This window comes from Chiroxiphia lanceolata, chromosome 3, assembly GCF_009829145.1.
Source record: "Chiroxiphia lanceolata isolate bChiLan1 chromosome 3, bChiLan1.pri, whole genome shotgun sequence".
NCBI classification, from domain to species: Eukaryota; Metazoa; Chordata; class Aves; order Passeriformes; family Pipridae; genus Chiroxiphia; species Chiroxiphia lanceolata.
The window spans coordinates 93,084,576-93,103,874 of record NC_045639.1 but is presented as its reverse complement, the minus strand read 5'-3'; the positions used below and the strand labels follow the sequence as shown (position 1 = coordinate 93,103,874).

Sequence of the window (19,299 nt, the reverse complement as noted above, 5' to 3'; positions counted from 1 at the left end):
TTAGTGACACGTTATTTATATAGCCTAGAAGTATCCCACCTTTAAGATGCTCTTTTTTCACTGTTTGGTAGCATGTTCAAAATTATAAAATGAATGGACTTTAATGACATTAATAAGTAACGATCTAACTGTGCATTTACCTTTCTTGCAGATAATGTAAAACAGTTTGTGAAATGTAACTTGGCTTCTTCTCTAATGATGTTTTCAGCATGAGACTCATTTGTTCATGTTGTATGTGCAAGACAGTACAAATCCAGAAGAACAAAAATCAAGGTTTAAGTCAGAAAAGGGGTTGAAAAATGACAGCAGATGGAACCTGGCTTCATTTCATGGTAAAAAAATCTGTTAATGCTACAGCTTGTTCATCCGGATTCATCATTGCTTTGTTGGCTGACAAGCTGGAGGAATTTCTTATTTGTGGCAATGTTGCTTACTCTTGCTTTAAAAGCCTAAGACTGAAAACAATGCAACTACTAAGAATAGGGGTGGAAAAAGTTCTAATCATAAGCCAACAAAAGCCTGTTAAACCAGCTTCATCTGAAAGTCGCTCAGGGCTGATGACAAGGAAGAAGGCACACTCCTAGAAGTAGATGGTACAGCCTCAGAGAAAAGTATGTGCAAGTCAGATGGTACAAGCCTACAAGGCAAGGTATAAAACCATATCATGATTAGTAGTGGGATAATCTGCCTTTCAGAATTTAATCTTTCTGCACTAGGGTGAAGTCAAGCTCTTTTTCTTTTACCAGAAAACATAACATTCCATTCCATTTCATCTTCTCTTGCATGATGTTTCCAGGTATGAGATTAAATAGTTCTGCTGCAGTGTAGAAATTGGTCTGAAATGGAAAGTAGTAGTTATAGGGCAAGCAATATAAACAAATCTGCAACATAACTAAAAAATTGTCCCTGGTTCTGCATTAGGATTAAGTGATGCCTATAGCTTGGTAGCTCATGGGTAAATATTAGAGCTGGACATGGAGTTACAACCATGAAAATTTGAAATTTTCACTATACACCAAGGTCACATTAGCTTTTTTGGATGCCAGTGCCATGCTGGGAGCTGGTATATGGCTAACATGCACCATGTCCTTCAGTTTCTCCTCCTCTGAGTTTCTGCTTCTCACATCAGTGGGAATTTAGGCAAACTGCATTTAACTAGACTAAATGCATCCTGTTTATTCATTCACAGCATACTGATTCCATTCACTGAATTTCAACTTTCCTCCCTATAGTCCATTTCTCTCTTATCTTCTGTGAAATGTGCTATTTTTCGTTTTAGCCCTTTAATAAAAATGTGAAATAGTGAAGTGCCATGGATCTAATTGCTGTCTTCACCTACCTAAAACGTAGTTGCAGAGGGGCCAGGACCACGCTTTCCTCAGAGGACCGTAGTGAAAGTAGGAGAGACAACAGGCACAGGCTGCAGGACAAGAAAATTCCAAGAGACGGCAACAAGGAAAGTTTCACAGGTCAAAGCCTGGAAGGAGCTGCTGGTGATACGTAAATATATGCCTTTCTTTGCCCTGCACTCCGAGGTGGCTTGCAGACCTGCTTCCAGGCAGAAGCTGAGAGGTTAAACATGCCTTCCAGATAAATTGCCATCTGGTGCTATTATTTATTTCTGCTGACTACAAAAGTAGTCACAGTTGAAAAGTGGGCATCTGGTGTTTAGAGGATTGAAGTTACTTTACCAGGCTTCAGGTCCTTCAGGTCCTTCCCACGCAGGTGGTATTTTTCGGGCTGTATGGCTGAGAATTGCTCCACGCTGCACCATCTCCATCCCGCCAGTGCCCACAGAGGGCACTTGCCGAAAGAGCAGAGCCCCACCTGGGGGCAGGAAAAGTAAGGTCAGGCTAATTCCATGCCCACAGCTCCTGCGGTGTTGAAATGGAGCCCGGGAACACGCCGAGGAGTAGCCTACGAATAAAAATTTCCCCTGCAGCAAATAGAAGAGTTTTTCCTAGGAGTAAGATTGAGGTTTAATGCAACTCCGAATTTCGGGTTCCGAGTGCAGCCTGCCGAGAACTCCTCTGCACCAGCAGTGCCCAGGCAGGGACCAGGTTTTCAGCTCCTACACACCTCCTCTGGAACGTGAACTTCCCCCTCCTGGACCTCAAAGCTGTGACCACCACACATGAGTAGCTCCAAGGCCACCAGCAGCTCCCGGTGATCCCCACGACCCGTTTGGAAACCCGCGAGAGACTTACAAGCTTATTTGTACCACATGAAACCAGACACTGATGTACGGGGTGTTGGCACCCCGGCGGCTGCAGCAAGGCTCTGTGAGGGAGCTCCTTGCCAGACACTGGTGATTCCACCTGGCTCCAACCCACCCTTCGCAGGGCAGGGCTGAGCCCACAGCCGAGGTGGGGGCACCTCGGCAAAATCTGCTTAAGATGGGAGAAAACACTGCACGACAGAGTGTGAGGGAAAAACAGCCCTGTGAACATCAAGAGGAAGTGGAAGCAGGGAGGTAGAAGAGTTGGTAACAAAGGAAGGAAGAAGTCTGGGAAGGAGAGGGAGGAAGGGGTTCAAGTCTTTGTTTCTCACCATGCAACTATATTAATTGGTAATGAATTAATTTTCCCCAGATCAAGTCTATTTTGCTTATGGTGGCAACTGGCAAGTGACAGTAAGCATAGGAATACCTGTCAAATGCCTGCTGTAAGTAGTGTTAGGAGCCCTCCAGTCAGTCAATCTGTCTAGTTTTCCCTGAATTTGGCACCTTGCTTTCTTTTGTTAGTGTTGCTATATGAAGGTGAGAAGAAGAGACACAAGAAGCATGCAGGAGACCTGAAAAATCCCTGTGAATAACTGATACTTCTTTTGCACCTTCAGAGGTGCTTGGATAGTAGAGTTCCATTGGAATTAATTGCAACCTACCAAAATATAAGCAAACACAATGCACAATAATCTATAAAGATCCCATACAGTCATCAGAAACCATAACTTTTACTAAAGCCTATATCCTGTACTCAGTATTAAATCAATGAGAATTATCTCAGTGTTTTAACTTAAAATGAACTTGCAACTCCACGGACAGAGAGTGTTTTAAATCAAAACAGGTTGTGTAGGATCACCACCTTTACCCCCACTAAGCATAACTTGCCTGACTATCAGAACGATGCTGATAAATATGTCTTACCTGAGCAAGGGTTGAGAACAAACCCGAGTCCTTCTTGGAAAATACATCAAAACTACCTGTCCAATGCCAAGTCTTTGTGATAGTGAAAAAAATTCCTGAGGTTATCATGCATTCTTAACTAATTTTGAGCCAGGAATTATTGGGCCAGCAACATCGAATGACATAGGAGAAACAGCATCAAGTGTCTGTATATTTTACTTGCTTATTACTGTCTTGAAGGCTGGTAACAGAACTGAAGAGCTCTGATGTGTCCTGAAAGCATTACTGAAATCAGCTAACAACCTAAATAATTACTTCTAAAATGCTGTACCAGGACTCAAGGATGCTCAGTATGGGCATCTTTTACAAAAGACTTAGATCTAAGCTGATTTTGTCCCTAGTTTGCCCAGAATTTGGAACATCACAATTACAGTCTGTAGACCTGTCCCTCTGTACAGGGTAGAAACTAAACTGACAAACTGGTTTTGGAATATTAAAATAAGAAGTGCTACATTCTCAGACAGGGTCAACCCACAACACTGCATCACACCATGTAACCCTGCCATCATAGCATAAGCATAAATGGCTGTAGATATTATAATGAAGAAGTATACACTAGCTCATAGACACTTTTAGGTGTCTTCATTTCAATCCAAATCAAGAAGATAAATAAAAAATAACACAATAGAGGTTCTCATCAACAATTTACTGAAATATCAGGAAATGACCCATCAGTTGGACCAGACCTGGAGCATTACAGGGTATGTCTACCTTAGTGGTCTGGTGTCGCGACGGGAAACTCCGGACACCTTAATGTAAGAATCCAGGGACTTCGTTTATTGAAGATTGACAGCAGCTTAATATACACTCTATAATAAGCTCATGAATATTACAAGGTTAGGCTCCTTATTGGTACACAGTTAGGTGGTGATATCATCTCAATTGCCTCTCATTGTTTACACAGGTGGCTCGTTAAGGGTCTTTGTTGTGTTAATGCCAAGCTCCTGTTTTTCAGCCCAATTTAGAATGCCCAAGGACATTGCTGCTTTCTCATGGCCCTGCTATCTCAGAGTTCTCACGGGCCTAGCTGGACTTTAGCAGCTCATACATGGCCTTAGCCATGCTCATATGTCCTCGCATTTCTAACCAAATCCTCTACAATTTCCCCCGGTTTTATTTTGGGTCAATAATGTTTTCTTTGTCGTAGCATTTACACGTCTGGTAATACAAGAAAAGGCAACACGAGCTATTACTAAGATTACAATAACTGTCAAATCAATAATAACAATGGATTATTCAGCAGAAGGCACAGAAGGGGTCAGTAAGCCAATGCCTACTAACCATGACTGCACCATCCCGTCTGAGATCATGCAACAGTTTTCATTTCACATATTTTTTCTTTATCACAAACACAGGGGTAATTAAAGGATTCTGAGATGGTTCAATGTAATCAGCATCAAGCTGCTTTTTGACAAGCTGTTGCAGGGCCAACAGCTGCTCTGTAGGTAGGAGCCATTGCTTAAGTCACACAGGATCTGTATGTTCTAGAAGAAAACTCTGAGCAGTACCTCTTAGTATCACAACTCTAACCCTTAGAATGACTACAGAAGTTTGTTTGTTTGTCTGGACAATTAACAGCAAGCTTTGAGCATCACAAAGAGTACAGGTTGCTTCTACAACCCTGAACATTCACTAGTCAAACTATGCAAGCAATAAGTCTGGTATGAAACAAGTAGTAGCCACAAATAGTGAGGCTATTTTGCTGAGAACACAGCTGCAATAGGTAGGGCATATTTTAAGGAGAAGAGACTAGCCGTTTTACAATGAATATTGCTACCAGCTGTTGCGCGGGAGGGGTTTTGAAGACAATATATAAGGACTCTTTAAAACATCACTTCAGCTCTGGTCACACTGATCAAGGTAACTGGTCTGCTCTGGCCTCCAGCCAGGAGGCCTGAAGACACACTATCCACAGCGCTGTAGATGTTTTGAGAAGGCACGCAGGATGGCCTTGACAGCCTGCAAGGGCCCCTCTGCAACGAGCTGAACAAGCAAGGCAGCAACATCGACAGCACCTGATTTAAATCCTGGAAAACACAGAAAAGCTCAAAACGACCCTCACTACTGCCATAGCAGATGCAAATGCAATTATTTGATGGTCTAAGGACTCCACTCTAGCACAAGCTTGCATTATCTCTAGCTAGTTATGTAACTAGCAGCTTCTATAACTGTCACAAAACTTATTTCTCTACAGCGTCTTGCAGCTTCTCTACGAATTGTAAGAATGGCTCCTGGGCACCTGGATGCATAGTGGTGCACCCTGCTCCGGGCTCTGCTAATCTTGCAGTCTGCACTAATGTTTGCTGGCTTATGGTTTTTACTCGCTCTAAAACTAGTGGTCTCCTGCGCAGCTTGCACAGCTAAGGAACAACAGCAGTGGAAAAACTCCACCTGAGACTTAACTTGCATAAATTTCATACAAGGCTGTAATAGAATACCAAATTTTTGTAAGAATCTCTTATTTAACTTCAGTATTAACACCTTGTTAAAATCTCGACACCGACGGAAAGTTTTTTTAAGTTTACACAGTTACGCATTCATGTAGCTTTTCTCTTTCACACAATCTTTTTCCATACACTCTTAGGTGGCCACCTCAGTCATTCATCATTCACACACACATTTTCACGTAGTTATTGGCTGTGCACTTCTTATCAGTTTCATAATTCAAAGGAAATTCATGGCATAGTCGCCCGACAGCAATCTGCAAATCCTGCATAACTCTCCATGTAAAAGACAAACGCAGCAAGAAAGAACAGAATATTATCTTGGAAATTTTCAACCCTTCTTATAGAGCAATGATATTCTGTCATAAAGGCAATAAAACTACTTCTGCAGGGGGTAGAACTATATCCCCTTTTGTCTCATCGTTCCGTCTGCAAACCTTCTACCTGCACCCTGCTCCCGGGGGAAACAGCCAAATTTCATGTGAGAGAAGCAAAATGGCAAACTATAGGAAATTCTTAACAGTTTTCTGCAATATATAAAAAGCTAAGCACGGGTGTTGTGTTATTTCTAATCTTACTTCAAGGGATTTTTCGTCAGTCTCTTTTTCTGTCTTTGGAGAAAACGTTTGAGAATGCTATGAACACGCTGCATGCGTAACACTTATTGCTGTAAAAACAGTGTAATCTTATTTGATTTATAAATTGGGGTATTGTTAATCTTAAATTGCTTTTTCCCTTTTCCCCTTTTCCTGTGTTTTACCGTCTTTGCCCCCCCACGCCTCTCATTGCCGAAGGACGAAGGAGGAGGAGGAGGGGTCGGGCTCACTCAGAGAAAATTAGCAGAAGGAACTTAACTTAATCACAGGGTCTGCTTAAGAAAAGACAAAGACATAGGAGAGAGAGAAAATAGCTGCAAACAGGCACGTTTCAGAGAGGGGGTGATTGGTGTAGCGAGGAAAAAGGAGAAACAGCTTTCCCCCCTCCCCCGACTGCACCTCCAAATCCTTTGCTACCGTTATTAACTCGACACTCTAGGAAGAGGAGCGGCACTAGGGAAAAAACATTCGCTGTAAAGAAGGGGAGGGGAACCTACACCTCTTGGGACCATGGCTGTCAGCAGTGCGGGGGAAACAGAGCCCCCCTGCCGCCCGCTGCGCCCGGGGCCGCCGGCGTGCACGCGCACGGGCGCACCGCTCCGAGCCGGGGCCGCGCACGGCGCCGCGACCACCGCCAATGCCGCCCGGCACCGCCCCGGGTTCACTCAGCACGGCGGCGCAGGCACCCAGCGCCGTGGACACAGCCACAAATGCGCGGCGCAGTCCCGCAGCACAGTTCAGATGAAAAGCTGGAAATGTCTTAAGGTGGAACTCAGTCATAGTGTTGGTAAAGTTCATCCCCGGTCCATCAGCAGCACTTTCACGCTGCAGCCGTCGTCTCCGATCGTCCTGGATATGAACTGCCGAGACGCTAGCACCGCGTTCATTTAGCCGGGGCCGCTCGGTCGTCCCTGGCTCCGCTCCGTGATCTCTGGTCCCGCTCCGGCTCCCTTCAACTCCGCTCGACTCCCTTTTTGCACGATTTCTCCGTATGATGGTATCTAGTAGCATTCTAATGTCCTCAAACTGTGCTTTAATGTCTTTTACTGTTCCAGATAACAATCGCCAAGTTGTAAGAAGGGAAGCAGCAACTTTTTCTCTCTTAGAGTCAGCAGTAAAGAGCTTATCACTAAGTTCTTTCCAAGTAGAGATAATAAAGGTAGTTACAGCGTTCGCTTCAAATCCCTGGCCCTTACACGAAAGTAGCATCCGTCGCAAAGCCAGTTCGTCTAATTTTTCTCTCTTTTAAGCATCAAAAACTACATTAGGGTCCACAAAGCAACCTTTAGCAACCCTCGTCGCAAGCAATCTTGGTAATTCTTATTAAAATTTAACTTTTTAACTCCCCGCTTTTCTAAAAAGCATTGGAGCAATGATAAGGCCGCCTGTCTCTACATTACCTAAAAAACGTGTTACCACGCTTTGTGCAGCTCTTTCCACGAGACTCCTTGCGGCTTTGTCGGCGGGCGTCCTTCTTCAGGAATCGTCCCGGGCACTGGGTCCAACTAATTCGTTGCCGGAAGCGCGGAACTAAACCCTTTCGCCGTCCAAAATCCTCGAAAGGGAGGCGTTCGGCAGCGGCAGGTTTGAGCTCTTTTCGCTACGTGGGACGCGGAACTAAACTCCTTCGCCGTCCAAAATCCTCGAAAGAGAGGCGTTCGGCAGCGGCAGGTTTGAGCTCTTTTCGTCCAACCCTTTCGCCTACTTGTGCTGCACAGCAAGACCGACCGAAACACTACGTCCGACCGTGGCTGCGAGAACCCGACTTGGCTCTCGGGAGTCCGACTTGACTCCTAACCCAGGAAATCCGACTTGATTCCCTAGGGACCCCCCTTGGTCCCCGTACTCGGGCGCCAAAAATTTGTCGCGACGGGAGTCTGGAACAGGAATATGTTTTTAAAATGAATTTCTTAAACTGTGCTTTGGCCCCCATCACAGTGTGATCTTGGAGTGTACCATCTGGATTCTTTCCAGATGAAATTAGACTGAAAAATGTGCTCCAAGAGTGCACAAATGCAGTGTAAATGGCATTCAGTCCACACAACCACTCTTGAGCTAGGCTGAAGTTAACCCTGTCCCAAACACATACAGAGCTGATGACAAGGCTTCAGTACCAATTGATCTTCTGCTCACATTCATTGCTGCTGTGCCATACCTTTACTAAAAAGGTATGACCATCAGCTAAATTATTAGGCTTATCACCGGCAAGTACTGGTAGAGTCACTTCCTACAGCTTCTGCATCTTTGCTTGTGGAACTTTTTAACAGCATTATACCACAACTTTCCTCATATTCTGAAAACAAATTTCACTTAGCAAAGGAATTAAGATCAACAACTACAGAGTCTTCCAAACTTTCGTATTAAACTAATCTGAGATTAAACCAAGGACTAAACTGCAGTTGCAACTGACATTAGGAAGGCAGGTGACTGATAAGATACTGTAGATCAGTACAAACTTTGTATACCTGGCAATGAGGGAAAAGTGTTTGTAGTGCTGAAAACTTCAGTCAAACTGAAGTTGAGGAGACTGATGAGCTTTCAAGTGGGCAACTTGTCCATCAAATATCCAATGAGTGTGCTCACTGCATTACAAAATATCAAGCAGGATCTTATTTCTCAACCCATAGCTAATGCACGAATAAAATTGTGCCATTCAAGATTGAGCACAAGTCTTTTTATGTAAGTTGTGTCATTAATATAGAACTATAAATAACAGATACAAACCCCCAAGATAACATCCTGCAGAGCAGCTTTTCAAGGCATAAGTGCCATTTATTGAAGTGATTAAAAACACGTTAAATTCCTTTGTCTAGTTGTCTGTGGAAACCACAGACTTGAAAAAAAAAAAGAGGAAAAGAAACAATATTTTGAGTCTAGCTGGTACTAGGCCTTAGATAGGAACTATATCAGTTTTGTGTGATGGTTTACTACCTCTCCTTTACATCTCTACTTTTTTGTTTATAAACACAAACAAAATACACCTTTGCATGAGGCATTTGTGTTAACACATAAAATATAGAGAATTTATCTTCCAAGAAAAGTAAAAATTATGTTTGCAAGCCCCAACTTTCATTCATGAGACAACAGGACAATGTGACCACATAAAAAGTTTATTTGATTAGAACAGATCCTCTAGATACAGTGGTTAAACAAAAATACCATTTGGCAATAAATTTATTTCCTAAGTCAGTAATAAAATTGCAGCTTAATTATAAAGGCACAAGGCACAGGTGAGGCATTGATGTCCAGTAGAACTGGTAAGAGAAACTCCTCCCAACTCCTCCCTCCTACCTTCTTTAAAAACCACTTGTTTCATTTGCTGACAGTGATATTAAAAACAATAAAGGCATAAATTGGAAGCAATCATCATATAAAAATCTGATCTGGATCTCAGAAATCCTCAGCAGCAGCAGAACATGCTGAAAGCAGTCAGTCACTAGCTCACATTTCTCTCTTCTTCACTGCTACACACACCATGCTTGCTGCCATTTCACTTGCTTAAAATTAGCAGAAAACATCTCAGGATGAAGGAAGGAAAAAGAAGGCTAGTATTAAAGTGTTTTGTATTTTGTATGAGAGCACTAGACACTGCCCATAGAAAGGCCTCTCGAACACCCCTTTGCCTTCCTGTGCAGTGTAGCTGTCTGTGTGTGGCCTGGTCACTCTCTGACCCCGAGCCCAGCTGTGGCTTGGCCCCGCACACTAATTCGCCTTCACATCATAGTACATGCGCAGAACTCTTCTCACAGTCTCCACGTATTTCTCATCAGGAACAGGTTTCCTCTGGCTTCCTGGCTCTAGGAATTTCTTGATTGTCGGGATGCTGCTTATCCTTGCCTTAAATGCCTAGAAGGCAAACGGTAAGTATGTCGTATTTAAAGAACAGAAAGTAACACAAGAAAAAACCAATTTTACTAATTTGTGTAACATCCTTTAACAAGCTGTACATGGAGACAAGACCGGGAATACAGTTCTAGCAGTGGATGGATTTTACTCCCCCTCACTTCAACCCTGTTATTTTCCACATTAATAAATCAGCCCTCTTGGGATAAAGTGGAAACAGTTATCTGTGATTTCCGATGTGTATATTACTCAAATCAGTCCTTGTGATCCAGAAAATATCTTTTGCTTAAATGTATCACAGAACTGGTGAGGAGAGGAAAAAAAGGGAGGGTGCATTTCTTCAGATGTGTACAGGGTTTACTCTAGAAAATAACAGATTCTCTAGATGAAATATATTACAAGGCTCTTCCTAAAGCAAGAAGAATGAGACTACAATGAGAAGGTGACAAATCTTTCATGGAATTATCCACACATAACATACTTCGAAATATCATTTATCACATTTACAGACATATGAGCATATTGTTAGTGCAAGGTACCTGTAACTGAGGAAAGCCTGAGAGCACATCTGACTTCTTCTCTTCTACCATTAAAATGGCTTCAAGAAGATGAACATCTGCCCAGCTAAAACTGTTACCAACAAGAAAGTCATGGTCTTTCAAAACCTAGAAATGTCATAGATAAAAATGTTCAGATCTGGACAGCCAGCTGGGGTTCATGTTTCCAAAACTCACAGACACACCTTTTTTGACCTTACTGTCTCCTCTTCTTTTCACCCTTCTGTCCCATGCAGATACTATGTGGGGGGATGTGGGCCTAATGCCTGCAATCACTTTTCATTCTGCAGCTGTAATCTAGGATCCCAGGGTTTTCCTTAACCATTGTTCCTTCCTATAGCCCTACGTAACCCTGTGTACTGGACTACAAGGTTAGATACCTTCTTGGTATTCACACCTTTCAAGTCTAATAAATCTTGAATTTTTCTGTATGCAGTTACAGCTTCAGTGTAAAAATAGAGAATGTAAGACATGATCAGCCTAAAACACTGGGGCTAAGATTTAACAAGTGGAATCTAGGGCAGAATGCCCTCTGACAGCCGCTACAGGAGATGTGGCAAAGTGAAAAACTGTCTTCTTTTTAGTCTTTAAAACAGAGAAGCAGCTATTTCCGCCAGATCATCCTGTCTGTGTGTATTAACTATCAGTGAGAGTATCTCGAGTCCCATCTTTCGAAGTATCAAACTTAGAAAAAGTATCAAATTAGAAAAACACCAAGATTCCACTATGGCTTAATCAGCAGGCTTAAGCAGATTCCAGTATGGCTTGAAGACAGCAGTGATAGCTGTGTATTGTTGTTGAAGTGTTAAACAAAGATGACAATTAGCACTGCTTTTGCAATGTGAGTTACTGAGGTGAGTTGACCCTGGCTGGACACCAGCTGTCCACCAAAGCCGCTCTACTGCTCTCCTCCTCAGCTGGGCATGGGAGAGAAAACATACTGAAAGGCCCCAATTTGTCTCATACTGCTCTGACCACCTCCTCATCTCACCAGCCTGCAGACAGTATTATGTCCTGCTTTAAAGTACTGAACTGACACTTTTGTTTCTTCTGCCTTTGTTAAAATACCCAGTTTCCCATTGCTATCCCCCCAGAAAAATGTAAGAAAATAACCCTCCTACACACCTTTTCATATGCTGGGAAATATCTGCTTGTTGCCTTTTGAACAATAAAAGCACGTTGTTTCTCTTTATCCTCAGCTGATAAGAAAGGGAACATCAAAATGAAGCCCATAAGGTCATCAGTTCCTCCAACATACATATCAATCCTTGAAACCAAAGCATAGAAAATTAGAAGGCACCTCTACAAGAAGAATTTTATTAGATTTGTGTTATGAGAGTAAAAATTGAAATTCCCATTCCCCTCATGAAAATTATTTTGCAATTAAAAAAAGTATGTTACAGTCTGAGTCTCATTTGTATTTGTAGTGTTGTTGGCCCTTTACTTGCTTCATTGGGCAGGATTAAGCAGGATTGTACAGAGGTTAAAAAAGAGTAAATTCGGTGTTACAGATCACTTCAGAATCACCAAAGAAATACATAGCACCATAAGAATTCATCTACAATTGACTTAATCCTCTGGCTTCAGAGTTTCATCCGAAGTCCAAGTGGTGCCAAACAGATTAATAATAGGGTTGGAAGTCTGAAGCACACCCGGTTCTGCTTCCAGCTAAATTATCAGTACAGCAGTTCTTCAGACTGTCCTTTTCATCCATTTTTCCAGAGCTATGAGAGCAGTTTTGTACTGTAGACTAGACTTGCATTTAAATTAAGTCCTCACGAATATGGATAAAGTATCTGGTAAAACTGTCTGATAAAATCTTTAACCATCCTTTATTGTAAAAGATTTGAGTTCCTGCTGTGTAATAAGGCTAATAATGGTTTTTGTTGTCAAACAACAGCATCTCAACAAAGCCTCCTTAAGACTGAACAAGCTCTGAGCAACAAGAAGCTATCAGATATTCCTGTCAGGCTTAATGCATGTCAGCTTCTAGCCTGCATTTATCCAATCTTCCAAAACTGCTCTTATTCACTGCACCAGTACTTAAACCTGGAGGTACTCACAGCAAGTCTTCCTTGAAACAATGATGCTTCTTGCCTCCCTCCACCCCCTGCCATGGCCCACCCAAAACCAAATAAACAAATATATTTCATTTATATTTGCTAATAAGACGCAGGAACAGGCTCCAGCCTAAATCTAAAACTCAATGGAAGAGAATTCTGCTTGAAGGAGGAGGTATATATGGAATGCAACCTACAGGAAATGATGGTTGGTAACAGCACAAAGCAGCTACAAGCTAAGACTGAGGTTCTTGTCTGAATACTTATTCTTTTTTGTTACTTGCCAGAACCTGCTTCAACCAATTCTTCCAATCATTTGCACCATGTAATAGAAGGTTACTGTAAAGTTGCTGCTTTACTAGCTGACCTTCAGTTTTCCTTCATTTGAAAACCAATAGGAAGTGGACATTTAAAATGCTACATATTGAGGTAGCCCAATCACTTTTTTTTTCTTCACAGTCGCAACATCAAGACCTGGCTTTAATTTCACATGAAACCAATAGTTTTTTAATAGCTTTTAGCTGTTCTCTCCCCAGCTCCTGAGGACCTAAAGAACACACTTTTTTCAGTGCAGTGGAACATCACACGGTCACAGATAATGTGAATGACAGATCTTATTTTGCAGCCAAAAGTTAAAAACTGTTTCTTTCCCAAGTTTTCTGTTTACGAAAGTAGTTCAGCATTTACATAGCTGTCACTTCTCAAATATTTGTGTCAGGCTATATTAACCTTTCACTAAAGCACAGTAAAACCCCGACTCAAATATTTTTATGTAAAAATGTTAGAAGAAATCAATGGTTCTGCATCTAACTGTGGCCTCTCAGGCTCACTGCAAGTTTTGTGTTACTGGGGCACACAGATGATTCTCTGTGTGTGCAAGTATGCAAGTATGCAATTAATTCTAGATAGATCTGAGCTACTGTACTAAATTGAAGAACTGTTACATACAGGGCTCTTTCCTTCAGGTCCTTCCCGTAGAGGTTGTACTTTGCTGCTATGTAGCTGAGGATGGCTCTGGTCTGCACCATCCTCATCCCATCTATCTCCACCATAGGCACTTGCTGAAACAGCAGGGATCCACCTAAAAGGAAGACACACATTACTCAACTGATCTAGTAACTCCATGTGAGATTTCCTGCTGTCTTCAGAAGATTTGAACTTTTATGGTGAGCTTGCTGTGGGTAGTCATTGTATTAAACTGGAGTTCTTCCATGCACACAATAAATTACAGTGGTGCAGACGAATTAAACTGCAGAAACAACTACTGTGGATTAACATCTTTTCTTTAAAAAAATTTAACTGAATTTGCAGTCAGGTCTGGGTACAGCAGAAATTGAATTACAGTGGAGACAATCATGCTAAACATATCAGCTGAGTAAAAAGTGCCTGATTCTAAATAATGTAAAAAATTCTGTTCCACTGTTCCATTATTTGAATCCTATTTGACGCAAATGTCAGATTTACAAATTTCTGTCTTATGGTGAGTATTTAAAAGCTAATTCAGGACATTTCAATGAAATTTTAGGATACACTTTTTAAAGTTAGTTGAGCCCAAAGGAAGTTTGTGGGACCAGGTGGGACAGGTAGACAAATGGAGAACAAAAGAATCCAGAGCTGAGAAACCCTCCATGTTGGAAAGACATTAAATTTTCAATTGCATCTGTCTGCACAGGAAAAAAAATTAGCCTCTGAAGCTGCTTACGCCTCTCATCTTTATTGTGGGGAAAAGAAAGTCCTAAAGAGTCTTCAAAGACTTCATACATCTCCTCTAATTAAAGTCTGGTCACACTTTCCTTGAGACTCACCTTGCAGGAGCTTCTCATATTGCTCTCGGGTTTCCAAAAACTCTTCTTCAAACTGACCAAAGAGAGTGAGGAAGGAGAAGTAAGCATCTTTTCACATTTCTAAAAAAGATAAACTTTTAAAGCACCACAAAAGGAAGAGATTATACATTATTGTTCCTTCCATTCCAGATATGGCTCTAAGGGAGAAAATACCAAGGACAGAAGTGCTGGTAAAATCTCTTGTGACTGTCATATTTGATAAATGCTCTTAAAGGCAACCCTAGCAGAAGAACAGGCAACAAGAACTGCAGTGAGGATGGTTTGTTTGGTATTGAAAAGGCAATTCAGTGTGAAACCATCAACAGTACAGTCTAAGCTGTCCTTAAGATGCTCTCTGGAATGTGGAAAAAAAGCTCTGCTGTGGGATATTCAGATTTGGGAGCTAGACAGGAACAAATTCTTAGGAAGTTAAAGCTTTTACAAAATAATGTAATAGTTGTAAGCTCTGCAGGAAGTTTAGTACAGAAGCATATTTAGGACACCTTAAGATGAATTACTCACAAGATGAGAAACAAAAAGATACAGAATTGCCTGTGATCAGAATGATGTAGTTATATCCAATATGGTTGAGGATGGCTGGTCCAATCAGTGCTACTTAAAGAGAAACTGAGTTCAAGATTAAGACACCAAAGTTAGACATTTAAATGTACGTGTCTGCATGCCATGGTCAATGCAGAATATGGAGACTACAAAATTATTGATGTTACCAATCCCTAGATGCCTAGCTCAGTCAGCCTCTCTCATAATATCTGTGCCACTTATGTTAATAACTAAGACTTGCTATACTAGGTAAACCCCAGAAGATTAGGCCTACTAATACACTGCCAGTGTTTAACCATAGCAAGTGTGATCACAGTCTAAAACTCAAACCCCAGGTTTCTGCTGATGAGAAGCTGGGAAAAGAATATCCTAAGATAAAATGTAGTAACTGATACCTATCAACAGCTTTTTTTAAATTTGAAAAAAAACCCAAAACCAACCAAAAATAAAAAGAGAAGAGAGAGGGACTTAAAACATAGGAACAAACAATGCAGGGAAGCAGCCAGCTGTGTCTTCTGTAAGGCCTTCAAACAAAGACTGGTGGTCTTTTTGAAAAACTTGTATTCCTCAGCTCAGTACAGGAGTAACTGTATGCACTGTAACAGCTTACTGTATAAAAGAGGACACTCAAGGCAACTACTAGTCCTTTCTGTCCTCAAACTGAATTATCAGTTTATCACCAAGATAGATAGCAAATGAATAAGTAAACTATATGCCATCAAAAAATATTTTCAAGTGGTGTCTTGCTTCTCTGTTTTACCCAAATATTTTTCTTCCTGCTCTGAGATTTCTAATTTCCCTACACGAGTCAGTTTAATCACTTTGTCCTGTTAAGCTTCATCTAAATGATGCAAGCAAGACACAATATATTTTGTGCTACAACTTACTGTGGAGGATGCAGCCAGTGGAGCAGAAAAACAAAATAAAAATCTCTGTGTGAGTATCCAACTGAAAACAGAAAGACTAGACAAAAGTACATTCATTGCTGTTTTACTTGGCACAGACAACACTTGTCAGGCCAGGAACACATCTATCAGCTCAGAAGCTCTGGGTAGTAAACAAATGCTTAATTAATGATTACACATTCTTATGTTAAGCAAGAAACTAGTTTACTGTGCTGCTGCTCAAGCCATGCTTTTGTGTGCCTGAGGTAAGAGTATTTAATTACACTGAATAGCCAATGCTCATTTACTACTGTGTCTTGGGATAGCTTTTCTTTTCTGCTAATAACCTGTGATCTGCCACAAAGGCAATCTTACTGATGCGCAGCTAAGATTTAAAAACACTAAAACAAACCTCGACCCCGGCTGCAGCTAACAACCAACGAATCGACTCCATCTTGCCTCTTCCATTGAAGTAGTAAAGTTTTGGGTTTCCAGACATGACTTCAAACTTCCTGTTACCTGAAAGAGTTATAAAATATAATCAGTTAATAATTATAAGAAAATCTTATGGCAGGTGGAATAATGGTTCACAGGTCACTCACACAACAAAAATTTAAGTTAATTTTTGGCAAAATATTTCAGCAGAGTTTCAGTCTAAAATGATTTGGTTTGACTGCTGCACAGTCAATTCAGACTATTTCATAGACTTTTCATCCTCCTGAAATTCAGGAAAAGGAAGCATCAAGTTGCTAAGTAGGAGATAACTGAAAAAAAATTAAAAGCCACCACTAAGAAAATCTTTAAAACTTTTAGGAAATATAAGTTTTAGCACTAGAGTTACACAATCACCACTGAAAGCCAAGTCTTGATCAAAGAGGAGAAGAGGCAGCACACAGGTTTTCCAAAACTAGCAGTCCTTGTATCAAAGAATGCTAAAAGTATCTAAACATTAATTCTACACATGCTTAGGGGAGTATGGAACTGTATTTTCAAGCCTCTACCTTTTCTTTCTAGCGGTGGTGATGCAGGGTAAGTACGCGATCCAGACTCAGTAGAAGAAAGGCCTGTTTCTTCTGTAATAATCCAAATTAAAATACAGAGATTCAGTGTTGCACTGCTGATCCTTCTACAGGTCACATTTCTTTCTATTAATAAACCCTGTTGCTAAGCAAAACTTTACAGATTTTTCAGTTGATCAAATCCACCGTGCTTCACAAGCAGCACTTTAGTTTCTTTAATGTCTTCATAAATGAGGCTATTGACTGTTATTTTTTTAATAGACTAGTGTTTAGGTCTCAGCAGGAATTAGATTCCACTGTAGAGCCATAAGCCAAGAGAGAAATCAAATGTTATCATACTGGCATTTCATGTGCAGCACTCCATAACAGCAAGTCCTTGCTGCAACTGAGAGCTCTTTTTCCTCTAGGGAGGTTTCTTGTCACTTCAATCCACAGTTCAAGCAACACTGGAAAAGAGCTGGCATGCTAACAATAAACTCCAGTTTCCAATTTTCCAAGAGCTCCTTCATAAGCAGAGGGGAAAAAAAGCCTTGAGCGTGCAGGAGGTGCATGTGATCTGCTTGTTAGCCAACAGGCAAGAAAAATATGAGACTGCATCACACCATGGGAATTCAAACAAGCCAGGCTATTTGGCCCATGTCTGTTTAGGGGCCTCCAACTGCTCTTAGGTAAGTCACTGGGAACAAAAACATTGCCAAGCAGTATCTATACTCCTAATAAATATAGTAGTTCATGAGAAACCGACAAAAAGACTGAAGTATCAATGTGAACTACATGAAATAACAGAATTAAACAGGAGCTGCTTGTAATACAGCTAAATTCACTAAAGTAGAAAAAAAGCCAAAGGCGATTTTTAACTTGTAGATTAAAAAATTAAATAAACAGAAGAGTCACTTTTCTTCAGTGCACCCTCCTGAGACCTCCTCCTAGCACGCCAGTAGGCAGGTCACAGGACATAAGCAAGTCACACATCGGTGAAGTAAAGGCAAATGGATGGTGAAGGCATAGGGGGTGCTTGTCATGTAAATACCGGGGGATCAACAAGCTTTGGAAAGAACTGTAGCATTCTGGTTCCTAGGACTGAGCCTGCCCTGCAAAATTGGAAGAGACAGTCCAACTTGTGAATTGAAATCAGATGAAAAGAGCACTCCGGGGATGGGCAAAGCGCTTCTCCCTTCCCCGGTCTTCTCACTACAGGGACGGAAAGCAACAATTTGCAGCCAGGAGCCACAATTGCTGCCCATTCTCAGCCTTGCTCAACAGCAAAAGGGACTTGGGGAAAAAAGGATCTGAATTTACTCCCTTGTGATTTATGACGGCCATCTGGGCTAACAAAGGGAACAAGGGAACACAGATATCAGTGCAAGCAGCAATTGCTCCCACGCTAGCTACGGACCAGAAGGACATCGGTGAAGAGGCCCAGGGGACCAGCTGTTCCTGGCATGTCTCGTGGATTCAAGATTCCAGGGCCCGATTTTCCCTGCCTGCTTTCAGCCCCCGTCAGTCCACAGCGGCCGCTGTTCCACCCCGCACCTCGGAACACCAACCCGGGCACATCTCTGCTCAGGTGCGACAGGCGGCACCCCCGGGCCATCGGCTCCCCGCCACACACACGAGATGTAGAGCGGTCCGTGTTGTTACATGGGGAGCCATCGCGCTCCGTGACCGGGACCCGATCCACGGGTCAGGCACCGAGTGCCAACCTGAGCCGGGCACAGCCCCTTCGCCCCCCGCATCACCGGAGCCAAGCGAGCCAAGGGCCCCGGGGGATCGGGAGAAGAGAACTCCCAGCCCCACATTAGTGACACACAAGACCAGAGCAGCGACCACACGCGAACGCAGCCTCGCGAGCGCACACGATACCCACCTGCCCCTCCACAGCCGCCCGCGCCGGCCCCGCCCAGCGCCGCGTCACGGTCACGACACAAGCGAAAGCCAATTGGAAGCCATTTATCTGCATATTTCGCAAAGGCCTCTAGAAAGAACTATAACCCTCAAAAAAATCGTTAACACTTTTTCACCCGTCTGTTTTGGAAGGTTTCGTCGATGCACAGCTCTGATTTCAGGGGTTATGTCAAAAAATTTTCTGCCGCAGTAGCAAACCGTGACGTGAAGATGATCCGAAGTATTGAGGTATAAATGTCGCTGCGCTAGGGGAGTACTTCTGGATGTGAGGGCGATCTGGCTGCGACATCTGTCACCCCATTGATCGCCAGGGTTGATTCGGCTGATCTGGCTGGCTAGGCGGGTGTCCCCTTCCTCCCTCAACGCTCCATGTGCGTCCCTCCCGAAGCTGCGCGCTCGGTCGAAGAGGACGACCTCCCCGAT

The 19,299-nt window shown here is 42.4% G+C and overlaps 1 protein-coding gene across 2 annotated transcripts; it reads right to left on the bottom strand.

The window, feature by feature from the left end:
* Nucleotides 1-9,313: 9,313 nt before the first annotated feature.
* On the bottom strand, nucleotides 9,314-18,857 carry LOC116783983 (glutathione S-transferase 3). Of its 2 annotated transcripts, none has more exons than XM_032682112.1 (7): nucleotides 18,839-18,857; nucleotides 16,365-16,471; nucleotides 14,490-14,541; nucleotides 13,633-13,765; nucleotides 11,750-11,891; nucleotides 10,607-10,732; nucleotides 9,314-10,070 (listed from the first exon to the last, which is right to left on the bottom strand). In XM_032682112.1, the coding sequence occupies exons 2-7, from the start codon at nucleotides 16,449-16,451 to the stop codon at nucleotides 9,927-9,929; spliced, it is 684 nt and encodes a 227-aa protein (XP_032538003.1). In that variant the 5' UTR covers nucleotides 16,452-16,471; nucleotides 18,839-18,857; the 3' UTR covers nucleotides 9,314-9,926. The 2 variants fall into 2 exon arrangements, with proteins under 2 accessions (XP_032538003.1, XP_032538002.1); XM_032682111.1 differs by lacking the exon at nucleotides 18,839-18,857 and adding an exon at nucleotides 16,954-17,135.
* Nucleotides 18,858-19,299: the final 442 nt, after the last annotated feature.